Source organism: Ochlerotatus camptorhynchus, unplaced genomic scaffold (genome assembly GCF_037179485.1).
Source record: "Ochlerotatus camptorhynchus isolate MF236.1 unplaced genomic scaffold, CSIRO-AGI_Acam_v1.1 ptg000146l, whole genome shotgun sequence".
Classification (NCBI taxonomy): Eukaryota; Metazoa; Arthropoda; class Insecta; order Diptera; family Culicidae; genus Ochlerotatus; species Ochlerotatus camptorhynchus.
The window spans coordinates 1,403,827-1,423,896 of NW_027040636.1; the positions used below are offsets into that span (position 1 = coordinate 1,403,827).

Genomic DNA, 20,070 nt, shown 5'->3' on the forward strand with positions numbered 1-20,070 from the left:
ACTTTTTCGATGTCTTATCAAGCAACACTTCTAGCAAAGCATATGAACTCGAAAAGCTGAATGATAAATCATAGAATTTAATTTAAAATACCAACAAAAACTCAAAATTAAATGGAAAAGTGCGTTCTACCCCGGAAGTGCATTTTATACCATTCTTCCCAACACCCAAGTGGGATATGTAAGATTCGCGATGATTTTATACGAAAGTATTTTGGAAAAACTTGCTTTTACGCTACAGTCCATTGTATGAACTAACATTACCTTTGCTGTAAAAAAAAACATGCAGAGGATGTAAGAAATTCACACTTACATTCGATAGCATGTTCATACATGCTAAAAACGCTCTGCTCCAGATGGGCTAAAAATTTCCACAAACTTATCTTCGCTGATTATGGTTTTTCCAGTAATGGTTGGCATCGCTAAATAATCAAACATAATTTTATTTTGTTTTCATTTATTGATTTAATTTATATATTAATGAATAATGATGATCTTTTATACATGAAAGTGTATCAAATAGTTATCGTTTGTCCTTAATTAAAAATGACTTACACCTGATATTATTCAATATCCAAAAGATCATAATTAAAGCATACACAATAAGGCTTCTCTATTCGAAATCAATGATTAATCAATATGTTTGTGTAGTTGCTTTGATTACTCCCTTCTACTCAGCTGGTAGAAATGACAATTTAGTGTAAATTTTTAAATGCGATTCAACATCCTGGATTGAACATGCCAAAGTACAATTCATCCTGATTAAAATACGAAACACATCATCACAAATTATCGTTATTTTACAATCAACGATTAAGTAAATGAACTGATGGCTAAAATTTTCTAAAAACCTCGGCCACTTCTATTTTTCTAAATCAAAACGCACACTGGCAGACAGTTTGGCCAGTCTTTTAGGAGGAAAAGTTACAGGTAGTAAAGGTTCCTAATTCTACAATTATTCTGTTGCAACCTTTTCGGTTGCCATCCAACTAACGGATGATCTAACAATCCCGACGATAGATCTTCTCCATAATTTTGAAGAACAGTTCGTGCGGAAGTCCTCTGGAAATTTGCTGAATGTGAGTTTTAATCATGTTGTACGATTCTTCCTCATAGATGGCATAGGTCGTCGGTAGGCCCAGCTCTTCGTATAGCTTCTTGACACGGGCTATCTTCTCCGGGTCTGAAAAGAAGAAGTATTTTGAGAAAAATCGTATTTAATACAATTTTAGGATATGCTGATCATACCACTAGATCCGTAGCACTGTTTCATAAGTTCCTTCTGGTCATCGGAAGCGCGCTGCATTGCTACGACGGACAGCCAAGTACATTTACCTTCCTCGATGTCGGTACCGATCTTACCGGTAACAGCTGGATCACCGAAGCAGTCCAGGAAGTCATCCTGAGTCTGATAGAAAAGACCAATCTCCAGCAGAATGGTTTTGGTCTGGCGGAATACTTCCGGATCGGTGAAACTAGAATGGAGAATGGAGGATCATTGTTCATTAGCCAGGGAAAAAAATCGTTGAAATATATTGGAGAAATTGGTAACAGCAGCATGGTTTTTTTTTTCGATAACATTCCCAAAAAAAACTATGTCTATGAAATAAAGTCTTAAGTTGTGTGTAACCAAGCAACACTTGTTCTACACAAATTTATACGTAAATTTGTATAAGGAATTCTGAAATCTGTTAAATTAAAATTACAAAATTTTTGGTGTACAAATATGTTTGATTTTATGATTACAATCTACCAAATTTGTGGATGCACCTGCCGGAAGTGAGATACTAGGTAAAATTGTTCGAAAAAATAGCAGCCTTTTATTTTTTATTTTTTATTATCTACATTTGTTAAATGGGTGAGTTGTTGTTTGCATTTTGAGAAATGTAAAATTTAAAATCTCAAAATTGAGCTGAAATGCAAATTATTAAAACTGCTATTATTTCGAATAATGTTACATAGTATCTCACTTTTCGGTCGTGCTTCCAAAAATTTTGTATTTTGTAATCGTAAAATTGAACATATTTGTAGTTCTGCAACTATGGTTACAATTCAATTGATCATAAGACAACAAAGTTGACCATTTTGTATGAAAATCGGTATTCGCAGCGAACAGCACGTAAATATAATTATTCCGGAAAATTCTCGAAGTTTTCGAAAAAGTTTGGAAATGTCCATAACAGAATATCCGCAAATAAACCGAGTGTTTTTATTTATGGATCGTTCTGTTAAAACTAACCGAACGGTTCGGTGAATGTGACAAAATATTTTGTAGATAATTACAGATCATTCGGAAATTAAATAATCAAAAACTAAGTAACGAACTGCTGTTGAGATTTCGGCAAAATTTTACAGATTTCTGTAAAAATTTCTAAGTGTTACTAAGTGAAGAAATATCTGCGGAAGATCCGAGCTCAATCAAGAATGTATAGGAATTTTATCTGATTTTATCTAATATGAATGCTTTTTCATTTAGCAACCTTGTTATTGTAAAATTTAATCCGAAACTAAATAGAAGTAGCGCCAATATCAAACTTACCCAGTCATGTGCATGGCCAGGGCCACCGGGAGGTAGAACGTGTAGTAGGCAGTCTTATGACAAACGATGGATTTGTACAGATCCATCGTGTATTTCGTGACATCCATCCTGGCCGATCGGAGATCCAACGATTGTCCGATGGTTGTGATGAACTTAATTTCATTAAACAGTTCCACCAATTTGGTGTAGTAAGATTCGTCCCCGAACTGCTTCTTCAGCACGTAGTAGATAGCTGCATCGATCATCAGGGCATCGTTGATACCCGAAAGTTTAACGTCCTCCAGTTTATACCAACATGGCTGACCACGGCGAGTCTGACTGCCATCCATTGCATCATCACAAATAAGGAACACCGATTGGAACTGTAATGAAAACCGGAGTAATAGGTACAGTAGGTGAAAAGGGCAGACAAACAGATTTGCGATAAAGAATTTCAGCTCGATTGACGTCAGTTAACCGAACTACATATGTAGGTAATGCTAATTCGTACATGTTTTGTTATTGACAGCACCCCATACCAGTGCTGACCTTGCGGGGTGAAAGGAAACATCTATAAGACGAGCAACTTCTTCTTAGCACAGACAAACAGACTCGACATGTCGCCCATTTTTCGCGCATTGTTCGGTGGATTTGAATTTTCTTTAGCATTTGAGATTTGCACAAACTCATCTTCATTGGTCAAACTGTCTTAGCTGTGAACAATATTCAAAGAGAAAGGTCTGTTTGCCTTTGTTCTTAGAGTAAACCCGTAGAGCGAGCTGAGCATCTGTCAGTGATAATCACAAGTTCACAATATCGCCTGATTCTGAGCAAATTTACATTGCTTATCTTGCCCTGAGTCAACTGAAGCAAGTAATAATTCATAAACGTGGTACTGATAACAAGGACCAACGCACTTGGCTTGTGATAAACTAATAATGTAATGTTTGATTTCATGAGACGCACTTTTTTGGCAGATTAGTTAACGCTCGGTAATTGTCAAATCAATCTTTATGGGTTTGATAACAATGTTTATATAAAAATAATAAAAACTCACCATTTCAATGACCCAACCCAAGTAGTGAGCTCGTCGAATGTTTTCCGGAGTCAGATCCTCACTCTTGGACAGCATCCGGTAAGCCAGGACGGCAGCTAGACCACGGTTCTTCTTACCCTGCGGTACATTGTACTGCAAGGCCCGGACGAACCACTTGGGGGCCAATGTGTTGTCGTATTTCTTAGAATACTCAGTCAAATCACGGACTAGATCGGGAAAGACGGCCATGAACTCACGGCTCTCGCTTTTGGTGACGGCCGTTTGTGTGGCCGCTTCAGATACCGAGTTGTTGAGGGTGGATAATGTCCTGAAACGAACGAAAGAGAATTATATAAAAAATGAAACATTAGTCTGTGCAATGGTTAGCGGTCGGTAGAAATGTTTGCAAAGCGAACGCTTTGTTTGTTGAAATGTTTAGCTAATTTTGTTTGTAGCCTTTTGCAATTATGGCGGACAAATTTAGCAAAGACAGTGATTCAGTATGTTGACCTAAAAATTATCATCTCGAGCCGGTTAGATGTAGAGAAAAACAGATTCTATTTACAGGTAATGACATAGACGATAAAAATTCATAATCAAGAAATCAAAAATATCTCCAAATGACAAAATGACAAGCGATCAACGAACCGAATGATAACGCTATATCAGAAGTGGAAAGCAATAATGATATACACCCCTATTCTGTATTTCGTTTCGAACGAAATTCTCATACAAAAAAATATTTTTTTGTATGAGAATTTCGTTCGAAACGAAATACAGAATAGGGGTGATAATCTTCTTCCTTTTTTATGACAAGCAGCTCACTCAGGGCGGTAGAAGGAAACGAGCAAATTGTTGGCGAGCTGCTTCACGAAGTAAAGCCGAAGATGATACACGTGTGTTAATGGGATTTTTTTTTTATTTATGTCTTTTCTCGATTCAGATCAAGCTATGTCTTCATCGGTGTATATTGCAACAAAGCAGGCAAGCAATATATCATTATCCTTCTACCACTCCGATCGAGCTATGTTACAGAGCGAGTTTGTCATGGTAGTCGTAGCAAACGTTTTGTCTGTATCGTTGGTTGCTTTATGTGTTTGAATTCGCTGCTCGTAATACATCTATTGCCTTTTCTGTCGCAATAGCGCACTTGTTGCCCAATAAACTATCAGTCGAGCCAGCAGGAAGCCTTGGTCGGCTACTGATTTGAGAAACATGCGCAACAAACATCTGAAAGACAATCAAAAATCGAGAATCGCTTCCTCTTGTTGGAACGTCCTAAATATAAAGTGCATGTAGAAACTAGCTAACAAGGTTACATGTAGAGACTTCAAATTTGAAACAAAACCCCTCAACGTTCTGGAAGTTCGTTAAGGAGCAACGTGTGCCAGACGATGTCAAGTACGGTGATGCTATGGCCAGCTCATCCGACGATGCTGCTATCCTTTTTTCATGCTTCTTTCAAACTGTGTTTAATACAAGATCACCCCAACCGCACCCTGGTTGTTTTCAACACGTGCCATCTCATGATAACCGTCTTCCGTGCTTCAATGTTTCTCGTGATGAAGTGTTGAGAGCACTGGCTAAACTAGATGGGTGGAAAGGAGCTGGAGTTGATGGATTAGCTCCTATTCTACCGACGAATTGCGCTGAGCCGCACCAATGACGATATTGTTAGATGAAAAAACATTCCCGAGTTTATGGATAGCTGCAAAAAATATTCGTATTCACAAGTCAGGTAGCTAGCGCCAAGACCGTGGGAAATCGATTCTTTGTTGCTTAGAAAAGCTCGTTGAATCTTTGATCCACGAGGTCTTACTGTCTGCAGCAAAACCGATAATATCAGAATAACAGCATTATCGCCCTGCAACAACCTAAATATACCAACATGCTGGTCCGAGAGATGGAGTGTCGGAATCAAGTAGACTCTGTATACATCGATTTTTTGAAAGCGTTCGACTCTGCTCCGCAAATCTTTGAGGGGAGAAGCTGAGACATATGGGTTTTCCTGATTAGATATCCGACTGGATAATGTCATACTTGACCGGTAAGAACCTGAACGAATGAGGTGAACTCTCGAAACTTTCCATCTGGAGTTACGCATGGGACTGTGTTAGGTCCATTGATCTTTGTCCTCCCGCGTCATCAAGTCTATATTGGACTGTATTGGTTTGAAGGCAGACATCGATGTCCTTTCACGATGGTGCAAAGAAAACGGAATATGTATGAACTTAATAAATGCAAAGTGATCATTTTTAACCGCTGCTATCTGCCGGTAAATCACCTCTACAATATCGATGCTACTTCGTTGGACCGTGTACAATCCACCCGAGATTTAGAAGTTAGGAAGTTGATTTCGAGCTCCGATTTAACGAACACATCTCCACTATTACTGCCAAAGCTTTTTCGATTCTTGCGTTCATCTATCGAAATGCATCACCTCTGTTCTGTGCTTTGGTACGTGGTATCCCAGAATACGCTGCTTCCCATTTGGGCCCCTCATCATACTTGTAAGCATGCTTGGCATACACAGTTTTGCTCACGAACTGATCATTTGCTAATAACTATGCACAGAGTTGACGAAACACAGTTCTGTTTGAAGCAGTCGATAGAATAGAGTTTGGGCTTTTTAAATGTATGTAAAAAAAAGGAGATTTTAATTATAGTAATAAACTGTATTTGCTTTTGCGTTGCAAAAATGAAGTGAGAAATGCTCGCTGTACATCTCGGACTTTAAGTGTAAAAATTCATTGGTGTTGATTCAAATGATAAGATTTACCTACTCTTTGTATGTCTACAGGAAACTATGATCCTAATCTATAAATTACTTTAAAGAAAACAAAATTTAAACAACTGAGTGAAAAGTTATTAACAAATGAGCAGTTGGTGTGTACAACTGTGCAAGCCAAGCATGCTTGTAAGGTGATTCTTATTAAGCGTGTGCAGAAATCTTTCATTCGCATGGAATGATCATGTTCATCTCCCCGATTATCTGGAACAATGTCGACTAATTAATTTTGTTTTAAAAATTGCAACGGCTGGTTGTATTTGTCATCCTCAAGAATAACGTGGATTGCTTGGACCATCTCCTACAAAGGCCTCTAAACGTTCCTCAGCGTCAGGCACTCTGCACTCATTGCTGTTGCAGGTCATAGAACGTTCTATGGCTATAACAATCCGCTCAGTTCCTGTCTCAGAGCCTCCAACTGTGATGTTTTCAATTTTAATGTGTCCATTAAAAACGTAGCTTAAGTTTAACCAGTCTGTACGATATCAACGAAGACGATGAACGAATCAACAAAAAAACAAAATCGTGTCTCCAAACATAGCATAATGCTAAAAAGAAAACAACATTATGTTGCAGCAGATGTCAAAAAATATTGCCTCAATACAATCTTTAGCTAGACATGTCTCAAAACGAATACATTTAAACTCGAAAGAACTGCTTAAGGAACAGTTTGAAAGAAGGAGAAACCAGCTATGAAAAATCGTAGGCTAAAATGCTTGCCAGACTGAGCAGTTATAACATGTTCTAAGCCTATCCTGTTGATATGTTTCTTGTCGATAATTATTCTAAAATGTTATAACTCTGTAGTCTGAGCAAGGCATAATTCTATGAACTACAGAGTTATAACATGTTACAAGGCTATCTTGATGACAGTTTTCTTGCCGGTAATTATTATAACACCCTTGTAACATGTTATAACTCTGTAATATGAACAAGGCATAATAAGTTCTCAGCAAAAATCGTATGTATAGGGTAGAGGAATTTAGGCACCTATTTCCGTCATATCGATTTCAATGTGAATCATACGTTTGGTACGGTAGTATATTTCAAAAGCTACAAAACAAAGTCTTACAGAACGCATAGTACGAATTTTTACATACATTCCTCTCAAAAACAAAAGAAGTGCTCCTAGCGAATCCATTTAAGTCTGCCTTCAACTGTATTCCGAAGTATCAAATGACCTTTCAATGTGTTTGAACGGAATTGAAACTGGTATGATGGAATTAAAATCAAGAAGTTGTGATAGATTTTTAGCCACATCTCTACAAAATGAGAATCTTTATCAAATCCAACATCAAATTATTAGAGGGAGAGGTAAATCAATTTAAGTTTTGTTTGATAGAAACATTAATTTTTTTTGGTCAAACCCGTTCGAAAAAGAGAGTTAAAATGTGGGTTGTTCTTAGTATGACGGAAATTAGATCTTAACCCTATATGAGGTCTCGTTTTTATTTCATAAATCTTAAATAGTTCTCCAAGTCGGTCATCTTATAACTAGGATCAATAAAGTTCGAAAAACTAGTGTAAATTTATGTCTTCATGATGGACATAAATGGAGCGTCACATATGATACATTGTACACTTTGTACATTTAGATCGTGTAAATTTACAAGACATTTCATGAAATATTTTAAATATTGTATGCAACCATCCACCTTTGTAAGCCACATTTCTTGCAAGCTGCTAGTTTAAGTGAAAGATAAATATTTTAAAATGTCTTCAATCCCCCTTCTCTTACAGAGATCTGTAAAAAAAAAAATCTAACGGTTTCAGAATGTGTTTCACTTTTCAGCTTTCGGTCTCTAGAACTAATGGATTGCAGCTTAATGACCCATTTGGCTTAAGGTTCAATTTACTTTGATAATTAATGGAAAATTTCAAAAGCAGTTTTTTCCGCCGCATTATTTTAGATTGCAAAAAGCTCGCACTATTCGATTCCTTTTGATATTTTACACAAAATGACGCGAGCTTTTTGCAATCTAAAATAATGCGTCGAAAAAAACTGCTTTTGAAATTTTTCAAAAAGCATCCATGTAAATTGAACCTTAATGACATACCGTCTGGACATAGCATTAGAGCGAAATATCGATATTTTACTCCTGATCTCGACTGATACAAGCTCAAAATTACAAAACAATTTCAAATTCTATTCTTCCTCTTTCTAAAATAAAGCCTCGTCAAGGTTCGACTAGACTAGTGGCGTTTATAAAGGGTGATACGGTCAAAATTTGGTCAATATCAACTTGACGTATTTCTTTCAATTTTGCATTTAAAAAAACCTGAACACCCCTTATTTTGAAGGTGTGTGTGTGTAGAATGTTGCTCCTATTTTGATTTTGGAATTCACTCTTCAGTTGTCAAAATGCCGTCCAAGCAAGAAGAGCAGCGTATCAAAATTTTGCTCGCGCATCGCGAAAATCCGAGCTACTCGCACGCAAAGTTGGCAAAATCGCTAAAAGTTGCCAAATCAACCGTTACAAATGTAATTAAAGTGTTTGGGGAACGTTTGTCGACAGCCAGGAAGTCTGGATCGGGGGGAAATCGAAAACCGGAAGCCGCTGAGACGACAAAGAGAGTTGCCGGTAGTTTCAAGCGAAACCCTAAACTCTCTCTCCGAGATGCCTCAAATAAGCTGGGTGTATCGTCTACAACCGTGCATCGAGCCAAAAAACGAGCCGGACTATCGACTTACAAGAAGGTAGTGACTCCAAATCGCGATGATAAACAAAATACGACGGCCAAAGCGCGATCCCGGAGGCTGTACACGACGATGCTGACGAAGTTTGACTGCGTGGTAATGGACGACGAAACCTACGTCAAAGCCGACTACAAGCAGCTTCCGGGACAGGAGTTTTATACGGCAAAAGGAAGGGGAAAGGTAGCAGATGTTTTCAAGCACATGAAACTGTCAAAGTTCGCAAAGAAATATCTGGTTTGGCAAGCCATCTGTACCTGTGGCTTGAAAAGCAGCATTTTCATAGCTTCCGGGACTGTCAACCAAGAAATTTACGTGAAAGAGTGTTTGAATAAACGTCTGCTGCCTTTCCTGAAGAAACACGGTTGTTCCGTACTGTTTTGGCCAGATTTGGCATCTTGCCATTACGGTAAAAAGGCCATGGAGTGGTACGCCGCCATCAACGTGCAGGTGGTTCCCAAGGACAAGAACCCTCCCAACACGCCAGAGCTCCGCCCAATTGAGAAATACTGGGCTATTGTCAAGCGGAACCTAAAGAAGACCAAAAAAACTGCTAAAGGCGAGCAGCAGCTCAAGGCAAACTGGCTTTCTGCGGCGAAGAAGGTGGACAAGGTGGCTGTACAAAATCTGATGGCAGGGGTCAAGCGTAAGGCCCGGCAATTCGGATTTGGAAAAGCGGAAGCCTAACTGAATAGTTTTCCTGAATTTTATACTAATTGAACTTGAAAAAGAAATTTAATTTGATTTTTTAAATAAACGATTTCACCGATTTACACGCGTTTTCCCTTGACCAAATTTTGACCGTATCACCCTTTAGACTTCAAAATAGGGGAAATGTATGTAATGTCGGCCTAAGTGTGCCTAATTTGGGCCCATACATAAATTCAGCAATCGACTAAATTTTCAATAGCAACCAGAAATATCCATTAGTACCGTCCCAATGACGCGTTCATCTAGATAAAATTGATAAATAGCAGATTTTTAGCGATGGGCCCAATGTTAGACCCATAGGCCAACATAAGAGCCATTTCCCTTATGTCTTAGATTGTGTATCTTAGAAAAATGTTATATATAGAAAAATTTAATTTTATTATCAAGATTCTTAATGCTGAAAAGATTGAAAATTTTAAAAAATGACTAAAACGAGAGTACATATATCTATATTTCCACTTCATGCAAACTTGGTTGCATTTAGATGACAATTGTTAGGGTCAATTACGGTTAAAATTAAGCTCAAAAGGTCTTCATTTACCCTGAGCAAAACACTTTATTAATAATATCGGTCCTAGTCGCATTCACTTCACCGTGTTATACAATATTTACTACGCTGTTATCTATTTTTAGAGTCAATTTTCATATTTACAAAACATCACAAACATGTTTTCTACTGTAAACAACTCTGACAGAATAATGCAACACGCTATTAATTATATTTGCGAAAACAATTACAATGGGAAACGATTTCTAAGGAGATATTCATTATCAGATAGCAAATCCGAATGTGTTTACAACTGTGAACAGCACTGCGGGGGATATATTTATAATCCCATGATAAGCTGAATCCCACAGCTTTACTGATAAGCATTTTCGTCTGCCAGTAAAGATTTTTCGCTACACTCCAAAACAATTAATGCTAATTCGCACATTCACTTGACGCGTGAAAGTTTCCAGCTCCCCCGGCGAATAGAATGCACTTCAAATGTTAAGTCATTCCTGTACACTTTAAAAGGCTACGTAAAAGGGAATGGTAGTTTGGAATGAACCGCATAACACGCTCTAAACCGTGCACGGGCTGGAGAGTGAGCATGTGATCGATGAGTGTAAACGTAAACTATACAAGCATTCTTTGCCGCTGGTCCCATCGTGGACCAACCGGCCTATTGACCTTGATAATAACATTCAAATGAATAAAGGCAGGTATACACATCTGTATACAATAGTGACAAGCAATTATTTACGTGGTTCGCTCGTATTCCCTGTTATACTGCGTCATACATGGGATGGATGGAAGTAAATAATGTTAAAAACCGGTCAGTAGTCGCGTGATTGGCACATGCAAGTCTCCGATCCCAATCAATTGTGTTCGGAGCTGGAGTTGCAAGTTGAACTAATAAACAAAAATAGGTTGTTTATAAACGCATTATACATGACTCTAAACTTCATACAGGCAGATGCTATTGGTGATAAGAGGAATTTTTAAATTTTGGCTAGTAAGTCATTGTGTTGCCATCGGATCGCAAAACATAACAACAACAACATTGTTCAAGGACTTAAATCAGTGTAAACAATCAGCAGAAGGCATCAACCTTGGCAGGAGCGAATGCTGTGCAAAAGAAACGGTCTTCGCGGCACGTAGGCCTATTTTCAACTCCATTGTATAAGACCACTGTTTACAATCAGCTTCGCATCTTATCTGCGAACAAGTTGGTCGCATTTTCTTGATACCTGCTGCGAATCGCGTAGATACCTACTTCCTACAGGCTGTTGTTGTTTTCCGATTATTTTCTCCCCTGGCCTTTCGCATGCCACAGTCCCGGACGGACGGTACACAACCGGAGAAACTGCGCAATTCATTTCGCGCATTGACGATGCAAAACAAACCGCATTCCCCCTTTTCACACCGGGTAGTGTAGTTAATATAGGAATTTCTTCGGTAGGTATGTGCGATTCCGAACGCCGGGAGTTCTGGCAATATAGATGATGAGAAAACTCTTCTCGTGAAGAAACAGAAACAGACGCGAAAATAAAGCTACCGTCGTGGCAGGCTTCTTTGGACACTTTTCAGGTGTATTCAAACTACAACATGTTTGCATGAAATCGTAGTTAATATTAGCATGCGGTGTATTTCTGATAGATGTAACCTTATGATCTCTAATGAGAAATATGTGGACGACCAAAGTTCATGTTCACCATATAGCCAGCTATCAAAACGAAGTCGGAAATTTAAACAGTCGAGCTACTTTGGACACATGATAAAAAAGTCGAATATTTTGATAATTAAAGGGAGAAAACCAATTGGCTCCATATACTCCTTTGAGAACTAAACCAGTAATACAAAATGTATGGTAAAATCAGTCATATTTATGGTTTAACAGCACTTTTCTAAAAACATGAATAATTGAACAACACAATAGTTGGGTAAAGAAGAACTGCATTATAACACACCATCGACTGGAAATGCTCTCGCAACGTGGGGCTTTAGGTAGTGATGAAAACGTCGCTAGAACTATTCCACAGCCTCAGTCAGTTTATGAGCAAAAAGAGGGACGCACATTTTTGCCTGTGGACTTGGAGACATACTTCAAGTCCCCGCGTACATCGTACGGGTTAGGCAAAAATGTGCGTCTATCTTGAAAAACTGACGCATTAATGGCCTTTCGCTCATTTTCAACTTCTATTCAATTTTCATACTGCCGTACTCTAACGGAACTATCCACCTACCCTCTTCTAAAGATCATTCTCTAGCTAATAAATCATCACACTAAAGCTTCATGTTAGCATTTCCAACCAACTCTATGAATAATTGGTACGATGGAACTTCACTATAGAGAAACATCGACACTCTTAAATTTATTTGATCAATACACTTTAAAAAAAAAATCACTAAAAACATTCTTAAATATCCGGTGGCAGGTATGTTTTTCGACCAATAATTTGTATGGACGATTGCCTACGCAGGAGGAGGGAGAGTCTAAAACCTCTCAAAAGCAGTGGATGACCATTCATTCCATTCAGTAATCTACTTTACTCCAATCCAAAGAAGCCCGCCACGACGGTACTGTCGGCAAGACTGGTTTTCAGCTATAACCTGTTTTCACGATGTTGTTTTGAATATTTGACCAGCCAGCGATGAGCCAATCCTGGCTGCTGCACATCAAGGCACGATAGAGAGCGGATTTCTTCTCCCAAAGACCTCGGACAAAACGCAAATCTATGAATTTATATTCGACCATTTCTGAAACTCCGATCGGTCAATCACATCACGAAGCTCGCACAGGTGTCCAGCAATTCAGGTGGTAAGGAACGGGAGTTTTTGAATTTAATTAGCGAGCACATACCGAAAAGGTGTGGTCAGACTGTCTATAGGTAGGTGAAATCAACCGAATGGCGACGAAGTTTCCCGCCATGTTGAATCGCAAATCACGCGTTACAAAATTTGCATTTAGGAGCGTAGGTTATTCATCGGAACTCAGAATCACGCGTTCATAAGATGATCAAAATCACGCATACCTACACACAAAAGCTGTTTGTTTTGTTTTATGTTTTCTTTGCTGGTGGTGGGTTTGTTTCGTTTTATTGAAGCCGGCTTTATTTGACTTTGCTGGGAAAACGGATATCGCTTACTGCATATGAATCAACAGACTGAAGAGAGAAGTGAAATTGTGATAAAAACAAAAAAAAATGCGGACGGCAAATAAAGCACAACCCAAACTGCGGCACAAGTTGTTCGAATGCCGAGTAGATTGAGTCGTGCAGTCGTGTATGAATGGAATCGAAAATGTGTTATTCGGAACATTATTCTGAAAATAATTCGATTCTACGTAGCCTTCGCTAATATCATGATTTCTTATCATATCATGTGCTGCGTGTGCTTTTAGACTGAAATTTTGTAGCAAATAAAAGTGTTTCTAAAATCAAGCTGCACTTCTGCTGCGGTTGCAGAAATTATTTGATCGATTTTTCTTGAATCAAGATACCCTTTACAAGGGAGAGGGGGTCCAAAGATGGTGTTTTTTTCTTCTTAATTCTTCTTAATTAGTTTATTTAACGTCGGTCTCTGTTCCGCAATCCTTGTTTACATTTCATGAAGCACCAACTTTGATCCCCCGCTCCCTTGCAGTATGTCAATTACGTCATTTATGCATCTAAAATGAGCATATCTGTGGAATAAATGCAGAATAACAGTGTACATTGATTGACAAAACGAGGTGCTGAAAAAAGTTCATTTCCTTCAATAGAGCGCACCTGTGTTCCATTTCCATGTATTGCTCTGATCTGAGTAACGAACTTATCAAGAGCTTTACACACCAAATTTCTTAAATTTTGATCGGTACTTTTTTTTTGCTGCATTCGTTCTATAAAATTTATGTTTTACCGAAAGTTTTGTAGATTGTGTTGTTTTACCATCTTTTCGTAATAAAAAATAATGAATTTCTGTAATTTACAGAAGTTTACCGCAAACTGTAAATAACAATTGCTGATCAAAACTGTAAATCCCTTCAATTCTGCAAAACTGTTAAAACTTTGCAAATTCTTTACTGTCAACCGAGCTGTCATCCTTAAACATTGCGGCCATTTAGGATGAGTGGTCTCCTGTTCTCCGGTGTGAATAGTAAGTACTTAACTTTTTCTTTTACATTTCCCGTATACTCTACACTGAACGGAACATTATTTCACTACTAATTCTCTCTTAGGCAAACCGCTTCCAGCTATTGATGCTAACTGCATAAGCAACAAAATGTCCTCCTCAGCTGAAAAAAAAAACAAAGTGTGCGCATGTTTTCATCAGACCAAGTTTACCGTCGATAACTTTGTCCGGGTTCTCACCTGAATACAATTGAAAATAAATTATTTTTCTGAGTGAAATGAATCATTCGATATATTATTTTATTATCAAAAGCGCAAAAAAAAAAGAAAACAATAAACGGTATTGTAAACATTACGAATTATTCAGCAAAATTTGCAATGCGGAATTCAGTAAATTTTGACAGTTCAAGCGCAAAGTTAAATTTACTGAATGTACTGTAAAACAACAAAAAATTACCGAACCGATTACCGAACGTTCTGCTGTTCTATATTCGCTGCCCCCCTCTGGCTACTCCTATGGTACATGTCCCTAACCTAAGCAGCCATCAATGGAGATTCTAATCGTATCTCAACAAATTTTGATTAACCTGCAGACAAAGTTTCACTGTCTTCATACGTTCTAATATAAGCTCATCATTTCCGTAACAATCGGACACGATAAGCAATTACAAAACGATCCATTATCACCTTAAAACTATTCTAGAACATGGATTTAATAGCGGCTTACTGTCCCCAGCTTAGGCTCATAAATGGATGTTACTTCGGCCCCTCGAAAATAGCCCTTGAATTGAGATTCGTGTTGGGGGTTTTTCAACTTAATTCGGGTTACTGTTATACACAACAAAGTTGTTTTCATTTTAGTAATTATTTGAACAAAATGCATTATAAAAACTGAAAACATGTAGCTGTTCCTCTAAAGAGCGCAGAACACCAAAAACCGAACAAAACTCAATACGTTTTTCATTCAAAGAAAAGGAAATGTTTTCAATTCCTCTCATTACTAAGTAATTCGTTTGCGGATCAGAATTTTTAAATGAGTATGTATTGGACTTTTAAAATTTTGATTTTTTGCTGAAAAGGATTTTTTTTTATTTCTTTATTTTTGTGATTTTTAGCCGTAGGCTAGTTCATCACATCAAGAAAAAAAGGATTTATTTTCTTGATAGGCCGAGTTGAGGGGCGACAATGTAGTGATGCTCGTTAAGAAAATACCCGGAGACACTGTCCATTTTCTGCATTGGTGTTACGGTTTTATAAGACGCAAATAGGAACTCAAGATCATCATACCAAGATAATGGTCGTCGAAATATCGTATAACACATCAGAAATAACATGGAAGACTTTCGAGAGACTAGTAGCTACTAGCAGTGCTGCAGAGAAGGACAACGAGTTCACAAATAGGCACGAATATTGGACAGAAATGTGAAGAAACAGCAAGTTGGTGAGATTGTTTTAATTTTTTTTTAATATTATTCATTTAAACAAAACAATGCTGGAATTTTGAGGGATCATCAGGGCAGGGCACCTGATTGAAGCGTTTTGGATGGAGAGAGTGAAATTGTCAACTCCCTGTTGTTAACATCTCGTGGAAAAAGGGCGGGCTCTTCTCCACACCCATTGAGGTATCCTTCTGTCGGACGGCTCGTTTTTTGACCAATTAACCACTTCATTCGAGCAGTTAAAATGACGTTTACTACCACTCGAACTTTGAAATAAAACATTATTTTGAGATTTTTTCTTCTAGAACCACGAGAAAAGTAGCTAACATTTGTGCGTTTCATAAAAAAATAGAAATTAGTTGGTCCAGTTTTGTGAAATCGCTGGTAGAAAGTCACGCCAAAACTGCTTGACAAAGTGGTCAATTGACCAAATGATTGAAGGAAAAAAACGAGAGATTCTCTATCATCTCGTTTAGGCGTATAGGTGAATTTACCAATAGCTCCACCAAACCCGTTTTTTGGCCCTTCATACAGTGACATGTTGAGGACAGCTTGATCAAATCAAACAGTGAGGAGCAATTTATAATGATATTTTGTACTTGTTAGATACAAGAAAAGGTGGAAAGGCAAGTGTTTGACACATAAAAGCTATCAAACTCGCTTTCAGATAGTTACAATCAGTGATTTTACGACTCGCGAGCGCTCACTCTGAGTGAACGCTCACAAATCATAAAATCGCTGATTGTGTCACTCTTAAAGCAAAATTGACAGGTTTCATGTGTCAAACACATACTTTACAACCTCTTCTTTTAATTTACAAGCACAAAACATCATAATGACATCTAATGATTTTATAATTCTGAAAAACATTTTTTTGTAAAGCCAGTTAGTGGAAGCAACCCTGCATTTATCTACATTATAGTTCTGATTCTAATTACTTGAGGAAACCTTTTTGTATTTCTACACCAAGCAAATGTTTGGTCTCTGAAAATCCTAATAATCATCTTTTGTAAAAAATTTTAAATGTAGGGGAATTTACGTATTCTCGGCAACCTAAGCAGCGACCTTCTTTCTATAGCCTTTTTCTCTAACGAACGCACACATATGCAGTATTGGTTTGTTTACTATCTTTTGCTGCCAGCTGCTCTAACAATTTCAGTCGAAAAAATTGTCAAAAACTGTTTTGAAACGCTTGTACAAAGCTCCAATCTTCTCTAGTGAGAGCGAGTATTGTCGGCAACCAGTTTTTCTTCGGCAACCGTTCCATTTGAACTGCATGTAAATCTGCTGTTCTATTATCGGCAACTCGAAATCAGCTACAATTTGTAGTGCGTGTGTTTCATTTCAAGAAAACCTAGCTAGATTGCTTTTGCTCAGTGTAAAAAATATAGTCAAATTGAAGCTGAAAGCAAAAAGAATCGTTTGCATGCATTCAGCGAAGTGTTTTCGTAAGAAAATCCAGTGAAAATAGTGTTTCAATTTGGGTTGCCGAAAATAGTCTATCATGCCGAAGCCGTCATTTTCCCTACTTGAATTTTCTAAATGCGTTTTGATTACCGAGATCGACATAGGCGTCTGTAAAGTTATAAAAGACATAAGCACATTTAGCCAGTTTGTGTGAAAATTTCTTTATTGTTTTACTCTTTTCAAATCGTGTCGGAATTTATTGTATTTTCCAACATATCTAAAAGTGACAAGTACATAAGTTAGTCGTGTGAAGGGTATATTAGGCGTACTTTTAACGTTGAAACATTTACGCATAGAAGAATTTTTAATCCCCCAAAGTTTGTATCCATACCCGTGGGCCTATTAATCGGTTAGTCGCTATTGCTCTGTTCGGAATTCTAGGTTGTTTGTTTTCGAGCGATGGAAAGAAGCCGCCGTACCGTGAAATCTTCACTGCACTCGTACTAAAAATATCCATCAGTTGGTCATTTACCTATGCTGAAATTTCTCTTCGTGGTGTAAGTGATCAATGAGCATACTTAAATTGAATAGGTACATAGTTGCTCCTAAGTACCACTCGCTAGGTGCAACAAACATATAATTTGTGTGTGCGCACCACTGTGACACAATTTCTAGATGTAACATAATTTTTCTTCCACTAGTCAAATCATACCGACGACCGACGAGCATGAGTAGCACCATGTGTGTAAAGCCTCCTCCTTATCGACGATTTCAGAACGAGCGAATGGAACGCACAAAGCAGAATCCGATAACAAACTCTTCCTCTTTATCTAGTTCAAAGGGCCTTCGGGAGAGAGAGCCAGCCGATAAAAAAAACCTGTCTGGGTGGCTGGAAAGTTGGACTTTGTCACCAGTGCGCAATGTCACCTTCATGCGGGAAGAAATATATATTAGAAGTCTGGACGAAGGCATTTTTGGAACCGAGATTACCGCAGACAAACAAGTTCACATTGAGAAAGATGTTGGTCTAATGTCCCAATCATATGGAAAATCTTCAGATCTCAGAAGCAGCCTACACTCGGAATGCGACATATACAGGCAGACGTACAAATCATCAGTCAGTCCTCACGCACTACTACTCCGCTGCTGTGTGATGGGTATTGCGCAATCGCGTGAACTGCGTGTGTGCGATGGGACGTGACTGTTCGCCAGGCTGCAATGGTCACCATTTGTTGTTCCTTGATACGAAAAAAAAACACTGTAAACATTTTCACTTTCATTACCCGTTTCTGTATGTAGGAGGAATGGCTGCAGTTTTTCATCAACAGCGGAAGCATTGTACTGACTTTCATTCGCAAATGCCGGAATGAAGGAAGCCAGTATTGCATGCAGTTACAAATAGATAGCATGAAAACATATATCGGCGAGCTGAAAATAAGGTCACAAAACAAACGGAACTGATCCGGGAGCACTCACCTCGATACTTTCTTCAGTCTTAGCTGCATCTTGCTGTTGTAGTCACGACTGGTTTTCTGGTTCTGGTTCTCTCGCATGGTCATGTAATCTGAGTTCACTTCACTGCTCTTTGAGATGGCCCGGACATGCTGGATCTGAACGGGAGTCTCTGCCGACCGTGCCAGCTGACGGCCGATGGTCTGCAGGGGGCCAGCTTTAATCAATGTGGACAACATTTTTCACAATTTATATAACAATTTTCGCAATCCGCTTTCTCAAAAGTTGTTCATTCACGACACGAGGCTGTCTAGCGAAATTGTTCCCAATTTTTAACAAACTCCTTCACTCATGCTACTTTCTATAGGTCTCTCACGGCTGGCTCGATAACAAACTCGCTACTGATTTGTGCACAGGTCAAGTCAGCTGAATTAATAACTTGAAGTTATGTTTTCTTCTTTTAAATAAATACAACACCTTGGAGACAGAAACGGATTTGCTGGCTATGATTGACACCTTCGTTTAACACTCTTCTTTTCTCCGGCAAAATTGGTCTATTGATCAATTGAGTACACTGAAACCTGCTTTTATAGGTGAGGTCGAACCACACAGTAAAATCTGCGACTTTTCGTAACGACGAGTTGAAAACAACTGTGCCTATGCCGCCCGGATCACGGATGGTTTTACGTCGCGTCGACAGGCTGTGGATGGAGAATGGAATAAACACAAATAAATGAAATGGGAAAACTATTTTTAGAAAGAGAAGTGGGGCTGAACGGCCAAGGAAATGCGTACAGCTGAAGAGTGAATTGTACTCTAGAGGCAATAACCTTTAACTCCAACGCAGGTAACGGCTGTAAATAAATTAATTACATTAACTACTGCTTTAATTACATTAATTACACAATGTAGAACATTAACTACTTTTTAACTCCATTAATTACAGTTGAATTTTTTTAATTAAACTCATTAATTACATTACAATACTTGTAATTACATTAATTACCGATAGATAATTTTAATTACCGTCAGTACTACATACTTTAAAACGCATTAATTACGTTAAGTACTTTTGATTGCATTTTAACTTCAACGCACCGGTTCTTTGTCAAAGAGAAAAAAAGAGATTCCATAACCGATTTGCGACATGTTACTTCTAATTAAGATCCACTAGTGTACTACTGTGACCGGGTGTTCTAACTTTTAAACCATAACCTCATTCTGAAAAATTGCTTTAAAATGAGAACGGTAAGTGATAGAATTTTTTTCCTCGGCAAGGTTGCTTAAAATTAACTCAGCTACAATTTTGACAAAATGCATTTTTCTCATCCATTAATTTGAGGCTACCCTAAATTTAAAAATGGCCAAAATAATAAAAAAAAAAAGATTTATGCCAACAAACTTCACAGAAGACATCAAACGTCTAAGGGC

General features: G+C 38.1%; 1 protein-coding gene across 1 annotated transcript; it reads right to left on the reverse strand.

Moving 5' to 3' along the window:
- Positions 1-437: 437 nt before the first annotated feature.
- Positions 438-19,117, reverse strand: Fpps (Farnesyl pyrophosphate synthase). Its single transcript, XM_065221689.1, has 5 exons — positions 18,664-19,117; positions 3,573-3,879; positions 2,537-2,898; positions 1,246-1,472; positions 438-1,180 (listed from the first exon to the last, which is right to left on the reverse strand). The coding sequence occupies exons 1-5, from the start codon at positions 18,876-18,878 to the stop codon at positions 999-1,001; spliced, it is 1,293 nt and encodes a 430-aa protein (XP_065077761.1). The 5' UTR covers positions 18,879-19,117; the 3' UTR covers positions 438-998.
- Between the last annotated feature and the right edge of the window lie 953 nt (positions 19,118-20,070).

Bases quoted from the DNA above. Each gene is read 5' to 3' on its own strand.
- Fpps (XM_065221689.1), bottom strand. From the start codon at position 18,878: ATGTTGTCCACATTGATTAAAGCTGGCCCCCTGCAGACCATCGGCCGT. The intron at 1,473-2,536 runs GTAAGTTTGATA...TCTCCATTCTAG, and splicing joins CTGGCCATGCACATGACTGG to TTTCACCGATCCGGAAGTAT. The intron at 1,181-1,245 runs GTATGATCAGCA...TCTTCTTTTCAG, and splicing joins ACAGTGCTACGGATCTAGTG to ACCCGGAGAAGATAGCCCGT.